Source organism: Panicum virgatum, chromosome 3N (assembly GCF_016808335.1).
Source record: "Panicum virgatum strain AP13 chromosome 3N, P.virgatum_v5, whole genome shotgun sequence".
NCBI lineage: Eukaryota > Viridiplantae > Streptophyta > Magnoliopsida > Poales > Poaceae > Panicum > Panicum virgatum.
Genome location: NC_053147.1, coordinates 61,451,428 through 61,461,248, shown reverse-complemented (window position 1 = coordinate 61,461,248; position 9,821 = coordinate 61,451,428). Strand labels below are relative to the sequence as shown.

Here is a 9,821-nt window from a genome sequence, read left to right as displayed (position 1 = left end):
AGGTGCTTCCATTCTACGCCAAGATGTTGACCAGATGGAAAGGCTCTGCTCGGGTCAAACAATCAAGAGCTGATGGATGGGTGCATTGGAGTTGAACAGGATGCTACATTGATGGGGAACCAGTGGAGTCCTGGAACACGCAGTTGGGTCCTCGACACATGAGTGACGGGCTACTGGGCTTGGTGCCAAGGTTGTTGAGACCATTTTGGCCGATCATGTTGATCGTGACCCTGCTTTTCAGCGGGTGCACCTAGAATCATTGAACTTGTAGTGCAATACTTTGAACATTCGTAGGCTTTGTTCTGGCAATAAACCGGGGGGACCTTTCTTCCAAAAAATTCTCTCCATAATTTGAGATCTGTAAATGCATAGATGGTGTGAAAAAGACAAGAGAGTAGAGATGATGTGGGAGTGGCAAGTGAGCCTAATATTCCATTTTTAAGGTGCCAAGTCAACTGAATGATTAATGTCCAATTAGCTTGGCTACTATAGCACTTTTCGTTTTTATTTGATAATTAATGTCCAATCATATATTAATTAGGCTCAAAAGATTCATCTTATTATTTCCAGCTAAACTGTGCAATTAGTTATTTTTTAAAACTACATTTAATGCTTTATGCATGTGTTCAAAAAATTAATGTGACGGGGAATTTTGAAAATTTTTGAAAACTAAACAGGGCTATGTATTGTTAGAACTTATATTTTTTTTTGAGAGGATACAACAAGGACGCCACACGCCCACACACTCACGCACACCACACTCACACACGCGTGCACATTCTTACACACACTAGAGGAGGATTGGGAAGCACCAGACTTCCGGTGCACGAGAAATGTGCAGTACCACTGAACGCGCATACGTGTGTACCCCTAACCTAAACCGGGAAATGTCCCGGCAGCTACCGGGGAAAAAACCCGCGAGGCACGCGAACCCACGCCCTTGGTGATGATGATGTCGGCCCAGCTCATTAATGAAACATGCGCGGTAGCTGTTCGCGGCCCGGCCCGGCCCACTTCATCCCAGGAGGCCCTTCTTCACTTCTCAGCAGCCCAGCGAGCAGGCGGGCGGCCGCACGCACGCAAGCGGAGCCAAGCCCGACTCGATCCGGACGAGGAGAGCTCCCGAGGCGGCGGAGAGGAGAGAGGAAACCCCCGGGAGGGAGGAAGGCGGCGGCGGGGCAAGATGGTGAAGGCGCGGATGACGACGACGGACGTGGCGGCGGAGGTCAAGTGCCTCCGCCGCCTCATCGGCATGCGCCTCGCCAACGTCTACGACATCACCCCCAAGGTTTGTCGGCTCTCCTCTCCTTCCTCTCTCTCCTTCGCTAACGGCGTCGTATCGGTGGCTGCGCGGCGAACCCTAGCCGCTGACGGTGCCCGCGTGGCTGCGGGTTGGGTTCCCTGGTAGTCCGCGATCGGATTTTGGTTTGGGGGGGGGGCATGATCAGTTTGGACCTTCTCGGATTGGTTCGAGAAGCTGTATGTAGGAGTATGCTCCAGCGGTGGTTTGGCGCTGGAGTTACCTTGTTTTAGCTAAGAGTTTAGCGTGGCCCAGGGCATACAACTTCCTAGTTTGATTGGCAGATGGTGATTCCTTGTCCTCCTCCTTGTACAAGATGTGCGCTTTCAGCTTTGGCTCTTGATTCACATTTTGGGCGCACTTTGGTAGGATGCAAGGTCCTTGCGGTTACTTGTCTGGTATTTTGTGGGGACCAACCAGTGGCTCTCAACATTCGTGTGGCTTGAACCATTCGGAAACGAAACCTATGTATTATCCATTTATCATGACAAACATATCACATTGTTCTGCAGCATTCTCTCAAGCAGTGTAATTGTGTACATATTTCCTGTATGATACTAGTACAAAAGTAATTTTGCTGACTCTACATCTTTTCTGCACTTGAACAGACATATCTTTTCAAGCTGATGAACAGCAGTGGAATTACTGAATCAGGGGAAAGCGAGAGGGTTTTATTGCTCATGGAAAGCGGTGTCAGGTTCCACACCACCCAATATGTCCGGTGAGTTGCTACACACTACCCTCCATGGATGGTATATCGTTACCTTGTTCTGGAACATTAATGTCTAGACCCCCATATCTTTGCATTTCTGCAGTGACAAGAGTACTACGCCATCAGGTTTTACTCTGAAGCTACGAAAGCACATTCGTAACAAGAGGCTTGAAGATGTCCATATGCTTGGATATGACAGGGTATTGCTCCAGTGCTCGTCTCAGATAATCATTTCAAGTCAGCAGCTCTATATTGCCGTTGGTTGGGCCATTTAATGAGGCCCTTGTTTTTCTTATGCAGATTATCCTTTTTCAATTTGGGCTTGGCAGTAATGCACATTTTATAATTCTGGAGCTATATGCACAAGGAAACATCCTTCTTGCGGACTCAGAATACACAGTGATGACACTACTTCGTTCTCACAGGTCATTGTTTGATCTGTGCAGTATTTTTTTAAAGAAAAAGTCCACTTTTGGCCCCTCAACTATTGAGTTTGTCCAACTTTAACCCCCAACTACGAAACCGGGCACAATGGACACCTGAACTTTCAAAACCAGATCAATTTATACCCTGAGACGGATTTGGGCGGTATTGAGCTGACGCGGCGGTTTTGACTACATTGACCATAACGTGGACGAAGCTGGCCACGTGGACGCGCTACTTCCTTCTCCCCGACGCTAGCGACGACCACGACGAGGGCGCGGTGCCGCAGCTTCCTCCGCCGGCCCCAGCCACAGCTATCCTCGGCCTCAGCAGCGTCGGCGGCGGCGGTCGCAGCGCGCGCGCAAGCTCGGCATGTCTCGGGCGGCGGCAGGATCTCGGCGGCTAGCGCAGGAGCTCGGTGCGGCTCCTCCTTGGCGCTGCGGGCCTCCCCGCCGTCGGCTTCCACCCATCGCCGCCGTTGCTCTCCGCGCCGCTCCTCCGCTGCAGCTTCCCTCCGCCCGAGCCCCTGGTGAGCTTTGCCCCGTCCCAGACCATGCCGTGCGCGCGCTCCTCGGCCTCTGCCCAGCCTCCCTGGCCGCTCTCCTCGCCGGCCGTCGCGCGGCGTCGCGCCGCGGGCTCGAGTGCCGCGCCATGGGCGCGCCCTGGCGGCGGTCAAGGTGGCACGTGGGCCTCGGCCCCCACCTGTCGGCCACCTCAGCACCACGTGTCCAAAACCGCCGCCACGTCAGCTCAATACCACCCAAATCCATCTCAGGGTATAAATTGATCTGGTTTTGAAAGTTCGGGTGTCCATTGTGCCTGGTTTCGTAGTTGGGGGTCAAAGTTGGACAAACCCAATAGTTGAGGGGCCAAAAGTGGACTTTTTCCTTTTTTTAATACACTACTTAGTATGCACCATTGCAGGCTCTGTTGGGCAGTAAAATATCAGTTACTCTATACAACATGCAATCCAAGGATGCCTTTACTTTTCTTTCATGTGCTGTGCTTATTATTTCCATTTTCTACCTGAATCACAGAGATGACAACAAAGGATTGGCCATCATGTCACGTCATCGCTACCCCATTGAAGCTTGCCGTGTTTTTGAGAGGACTGACTTTGCAAAGTTGAAGGACAAATTGACAATGTCTGACAATGTTGATAATAATGAACCTTTGGAAATTACATCTGGATCAACTGATGCTCAGGAACCTTCTCAATCCACCAATGATGGAGTGTCTGTAACTGAAATATCTGAAAAACCACTGAGCAGAAAAGAAAAGAGGGCTGCTGCAAAAGCTAAGCATATTGGTTCAGATGCAAAAGCCAATAATGGTGCTCAATCAAATAAAGCTACTCTGAAGACAATTCTTGGCGAAACATTGGCTTATGGCCCAGCACTAGCAGAGCATATCATATTTGATGCTGGGTTGGTTCCAAGTACAAAGGTTGGGAAAGATCCAGGGAGCACTATTGATGACAACACTATTCAGGCTCTAATGGAATCTATTACAAGGTTTGAGGACTGGCTTGTAGATGTTATATCTGGCCAAAGGATTCCTGAGGGTTTCATTCTCATGCAGAATAAGATGACTGCAAAGAAGAACCTCACACCCACGGAAGGTGATTCAACTAATCAGAAGGTTTGTATTTTATCCTTGCTTCAGTACTATTGAGGAATTCAGTGTGCAGACTAGATCGCTTATTTCATGCTCAAGAAATGTCTGTTGTCCCACATATCGCATATCCCTGTTTATGATTACTTGATCAGGCACTGGCACTTGTATGTTATTGTGGATTGATGCAAAGTCTGTTTGAATTCGTATGTGCAGATATATGATGATTATTGCCCTATTCTACTGAATCAGTTTAAGTCAAGGCAATATGATGAATTTGCGACATTTGATGCTGCACTAGATGAGTTTTACAGCAAAATAGAAAGTCAAAAGGTGAATCAACAGCAAAAGGCAAAAGAGGAATCTGCTGCTCAGAGGCTGAATAAAATAAAATTGGATCAGGTAACGTACTCACTTTTAAGTTTTATATTGCATATTTACAATTGCATTTCTTATAGTTTTTGTTTTCATTGGAGGGGTTTTCGTATCTTAATTTAGTCTGCAACATAATAGTTGTTCTGATAGTCCATCCTTCTGCTCTGCCATGCAGGAGAATCGTGTACATACATTGAGAAAGGAAGTGGACCATTGTGTCAAAATGGCAGAACTTATTGAGTACAATTTAGAGGATGTGGATGCAGCAATTTTGGCTGTTCGTGTTTCTCTTGCAAATGAAATGAGTTGGGAAGCTCTTACTCGCATGATTAAAGAGGAGAGGAAGGCTGGAAACCCAGTAGCAGGACTTATTGATAAGCTAAATTTTGAAAGAAATTGCATTACCCTACTCTTGAGCAATAATCTTGATGACATGGACGACGATGAGAAAACTGCACCAGTAGAAAAGGTATGTTGCGCAAGTTACAAGCTTGTCTTCATGGATGTCTGCATCATGGAAACATTTTTTTTCCCATTCTGAAACATGTTCACACCTTTTGTTTTATGGGATGAGCTACATTCTATATGGACCATTGGCTCTTCGGTTTCCCCCCTCTGCTATTAATTCATTTGTTATGCATTCCGTACATAGATTTATATTTGACTCTTGCTTTTTTTTGTCTTTCCTTTCTGGAGCTGATTCAAAATTTCTTACCTTTTTTTTCGCTCGGACAGCCATATAAAGTACTTTTACTTCGTCAAGCGCCACCCATCCACATGAACCCCATTGTGCCTGTATTTCACTATCAATATCTTCACACTGTTTACAACTTTACACTACCTTTTTCGTTCTTTTAGGTAGAGGTTGATATATCACTTTCTGCACATGCAAATGCAAGGCGGTGGTATGAAATGAAGAAGAAACAGGAAAGCAAACAAGAGAAGACGATCACAGCTCATGAGAAAGCATTCAAAGCAGCTGAGAAGAAGACACGTCTTCAACTTGCTCAGGTACCTTCGATAACATAACAGTAGACTTGTATTCATGGTTGTTGAAGCGGTATGTCTAGGCAAGTTGCCTAGGCTTGCTTGCTCAACGTAGGGTATGCAGCGATGCCTTAAGGCCTTTTGTACGATGGGATCATGGCTGCTCCTTCTGTGCGTGACTACCTCCTGGATGTAAAAGGCTTATACATTGGGCGGGCCTTGCCGTTGGCCCGCTTGGCCCATGTTTTAGGTTTTTGGGAGTTGTTAATTCGCGTATGATCATTGATCAAGTCTATATATTTTTGTCTTGAGAAAACTGTCACAAGTCATTTGGCTTTTTTCTTTGAGATAGCATAGAGGCATAATTCATAAGAAAGGTCGATAATTAAATGAAAGGCTTTTGCCTGTTCTTGGAACAAATTATTTTGCTTTTGCTTTGTTTAGATGATGGCATATGTTTGCTGTCATTGTTTCAAGAAATTCACTTAGTTTATTATCCTGTTACTGTTCAGTTGTAAACATAACTTTCATACCTGGACATTTGTAGGAAAAAACTGTAGCTGCGATCACTCATATGCGAAAAGTTCACTGGTTTGAAAAATTCAATTGGTTCATCAGCAGTGAAAATTACCTGATTATCAGTGGCCGGGATGCTCAGCAAAATGAGTTGATTGTCAAGCGCTATATGTCTAAAGGAGATCTGTAAGTACCCTTATATCTATTGTAATCTGTAAATAATGTCAATGCATTTTTTCCATCAGTTTGTCATATTTCACAATTGGTAATAGAAAGCATTTTATCTTTATAATGCCTCATAAGTTTTGTAGTGCTATCAAATGTTCATTTTGTTCCATGAATTTCTCATAGAAGCTGCTGGTTGACTTTTTATGTGTAATAGGTATGTGCATGCTGAGTTACATGGAGCTTCCAGTACTATAATCAAGAATCACAAACCTGACACTCCTATTCCACCATTAACACTAAACCAAGCAGGATGCTTCACTGTAAGATCAAGATTGACTCTAAACATTTTACTGCAGTAACTTCAAAAAGTCAGTGCTCATATGATCCTGGGTCTCTATCGCAGGTTTGCCACAGCAAAGCATGGGATTCAAAAATTGTTACAAGTGCTTGGTGGGTGTATCCACATCAAGTTAGCAAGACTGCTCCTACTGGCGAGTACCTTACTGTTGGTAGTTTTATGATCCGTGGCAAAAAAAATTTTCTCCCACCTCACCCTCTTGTTATGGGTTTCGGTATCCTCTTCCGTTTGGATGAGAGCTCCTTGGCAGCTCATCTAAATGAAAGGAGGGTTAGAGGTGAAGATGAGGCTCTCCAAGAAATTGAAGCAGAGTCTCACAAGAAGAAAAGTAACCCTCAATCTGATGACGAAATTGCTAGTGAAAATGGTTCAGACAAGGAAACACATGAAGATGAATCAAGCAGGGAAAATACAAACATTGACCGAACTAATAATCTTGGTCTTTCTGATCTGTCTACTGATATTGGTACTGTCAACTCTCCTGAACCACTTGCTGAAACCCAAGTTGAGGAAAACTTGAACAATGGGAATTCCAGTTCAAAGGAAGAAACTGTTGATGCTTCTATTTCATCAAAACTTGATGATCTGCTTGATAAGACTCTTGGCCTTGGCCCTACCAAGGTATCAGGTAAAAGCTCTTTGGTCAGAAACATCCCTTCCAGTTTAGCAGAAGACAGTGATGATCTTGAAGTGAAAAAACCAGCAGTAAGAGACAAACCATACATATCGAAAGCAGAGAGAAGAAAATTGAAGAAGGGCCAGTCAACTGGTGAATCTGCTACTGATTCCCAAAATGGTGAAGCTGTAGAAACACCAGATGCTTCGCAGCAAGAAAAAGGAAATGCAAACACAAAGGCTGGTTCCTGTGTAAGTGAGCCAGGTACTTCACAGCAAGCGAAAGGAAAGGCAAACACAAAGGCTACTGGTTCTAAAGTGAGTCAGCCAGGTAGTTCACAGCAAGAAAAGGGCAAGGGAAGCACACAGGCTGCTAATCCTAAAGTAAGTCGCGGACAGAAAGGCAAGCTTAAAAAGATTAAAGAGAAGTATGCAGAGCAGGATGAAGAAGAAAGAGAAATTCGTATGGCATTGCTTGCGGTAATAATTTATCATTTGTCTTCTTTTCTATTATGTTGTCATTTCCCTTTTGTACTGCCAGTTTTAACATTTTCCCTCATACCTGAAGTCATCTGGGAAACCTTTGCGAAAGGACAAGCCTGCACACGATGAAGAAACCTCTGCTAAAGAATCAAAGCCATCAGCTGGTACTTTGTCATTTTTCTCTCATTTTCAGGGTTTTACTTGTGGCATGTGATAACTCATTGCCTGGATAGTGATTAATGATTAGTATTCATTGTTTCTTCTACCCTGCACAGTGCAACTTCTCCAGAATACTCTCTGATCAGTCTGCTTATAGTTAACTTGCTTTTATTTGAGATAGTACTCTTAGTTTTCTTGATAATGTTTTCTTCCATATTAAACTAGAAAATGAAAATTTTAATGTGAGGTATCATCTTTCATGTTTGGTGGTTCAAAACTTTTACTCCTTTTACTCTTTACACAGGTGAAGATGACTCATCAAAAATCTGCTATAAATGCAAAAAAGCTGGACATCTTTCTCGCGATTGCCCAGAAAGTACATCTGAGGCGGACCGAAATGACGTCAGCATTAGTAGAAGCAGGGATGTTATGGGTGCAAGTACTGCTCCTGCTGGTGGAAACAGTGCCATGGACGAAGACGATGTTCAAGAGATTGGCGATGAAGAGAAAGAAAAGCTCATTGATTTGGACTACTTGACTGGAAACCCATTACCTAGTGATATTTTGCTCTATGCTGTACCTGTGTGCGCCCCTTACAATGCATTGCAGACATACAAATATCGTGTAAAGATTACTCCCGGCACAGCAAAGAAAGGAAAAGGTATGTCGGGTGACTAAGTCTATTAGCTTCACCTTTTGCTTTTCATGTTTTTCCCCGGTATTTCAATTTCCCTGATACCCGAGTTTGTTACTTCCAGCTGCCAAAACCGCTATGAGCTTATTCCTGCACATTCCTGATGCAACCAACCGTGAGAAGGAGCTGATGAAGGCATGCGCAGACCCTGAATTGGTTGCTGCTATTGTTGGGAATGCCAAGATTACAGCACCGGGCCTCACTCAGTTGAGGCAGAAACAGAAACAGAAGGGGAAAAAGTCTGCAAAACAGAATTAAAGAGAAAAGACCCGACCAAAAAGCTGGAGTCTTGATACATCCCTGATCTGTGAAGATCTACAAATTTTGTGATTTGTTACTTGAGTCACACCTAGGAATCGTCAACAGACGCGTTTGTGAAGTGTAAGCATGCCTTTGGTATTAGACTCTGAGAGTTGAAGTTGAGAGAGGGATGCCAACAGAGGCAGCAGCAGGTGAAATAGCACATATATATACACTGGCAGTCTGCTGTGTACCTGGGAGTATATGGCTAAAAAAGTTTGTAAATTCCATTTAAAAGTCGCCTATTAATCGCACGTATATGAATTTGGTGAAGTATCTCTACTTTTATATGAATTCGATGAAGCTTCTCTTTGGCGTTGAGAGTCCGGGATGCAGCTGCTAGTATGTAACCGAGACTGGCAAGCATATATTTTTCTCGAACACACAGGAGAGCTGCGTATCTTTGTATTAAGAAGAGAGAAATGACCAATTACAATAACCAATCACACACCTTGGGCCAGAATAGGTGATGGTAGAAAAACACACACAAAAAAGAGACTATTACATAAACAAATAGGTAGAAGGACCTGATCACAACACCCTAATGGTACAGCTAATCCTGATCACAACACCCTAATGGTACAGCTAATCCACCCGGTCAATGCCGAGGGCCCTAAGCCCCTTAGCACCTGCAACTTGCCAAAGGTGAAATTCATCCCTATAAGCTTGCAGGGCAACTTGTAGGCAAGGAGCTGATCCATCAAAGACACAAGCATTGCGGTGTTTCTAAAGGATCCAAGCCCCCAACATAACCAGTGAATTGAAACCTTTTTTTGTGCTGTTTTGGTACTTTCCTCCAAGCTTTCAACTGTTAAGGCCCATATAGTGTTAAGGCCCATATACATATGGCCACTGCTGGATATATACGCTTCCTCTGTTCCACATTCGGCATTCTCCCCAAAAGGTAACATGGCACCAGAGCAAGGTTAGGGTTCCCATCGCCTACCCCTACCGTCGTCCTCGCCGCCTGTCGCGGCCTACCTCGCCGCCCGTCGCGGCCTCTCCGGCGCCCGTCGCACCCTCCACCGTCCGTCTTCCCCGGGCTGCAGATCGAGCTCCGCCTGGCCGCCGTCCGCGCGGATCTCCACTGTCGCCTCCTGTCGCGGCTTCTTTCGGC

The 9,821-nt window shown here is 44.9% G+C and overlaps 1 protein-coding gene across 1 annotated transcript; it reads left to right on the top strand.

The window, feature by feature from the left end:
• The first annotated feature begins 1,068 nt into the window (after window positions 1-1,068).
• LOC120666500 (nuclear export mediator factor NEMF-like) lies at window positions 1,069-8,994 on the top strand. Its single transcript, XM_039946354.1, has 14 exons — window positions 1,069-1,288; window positions 1,909-2,021; window positions 2,116-2,212; window positions 2,313-2,437; window positions 3,473-4,076; window positions 4,266-4,451; window positions 4,600-4,893; window positions 5,283-5,435; window positions 5,959-6,113; window positions 6,310-6,415; window positions 6,499-7,548; window positions 7,637-7,715; window positions 8,015-8,371; window positions 8,469-8,994. Exons 1-14 carry the CDS (start codon window positions 1,184-1,186, stop codon window positions 8,660-8,662), a joined length of 3,618 nt encoding a protein of 1,205 aa, XP_039802288.1. The 5' UTR covers window positions 1,069-1,183; the 3' UTR covers window positions 8,663-8,994.
• Window positions 8,995-9,821: the final 827 nt, after the last annotated feature.

Bases quoted from the DNA above. Each gene is read 5' to 3' on its own strand.
- LOC120666500 (XM_039946354.1), top strand. From the start codon at position 1,184: ATGGTGAAGGCGCGGATGACGACGACGGACGTGGCGGCGGAGGTCAAG. The intron at 2,022-2,115 runs GTGAGTTGCTAC...GCATTTCTGCAG, and splicing joins CACACCACCCAATATGTCCG to TGACAAGAGTACTACGCCAT. The intron at 4,452-4,599 runs GTAACGTACTCA...TCTGCCATGCAG, and splicing joins ATAAAATAAAATTGGATCAG to GAGAATCGTGTACATACATT.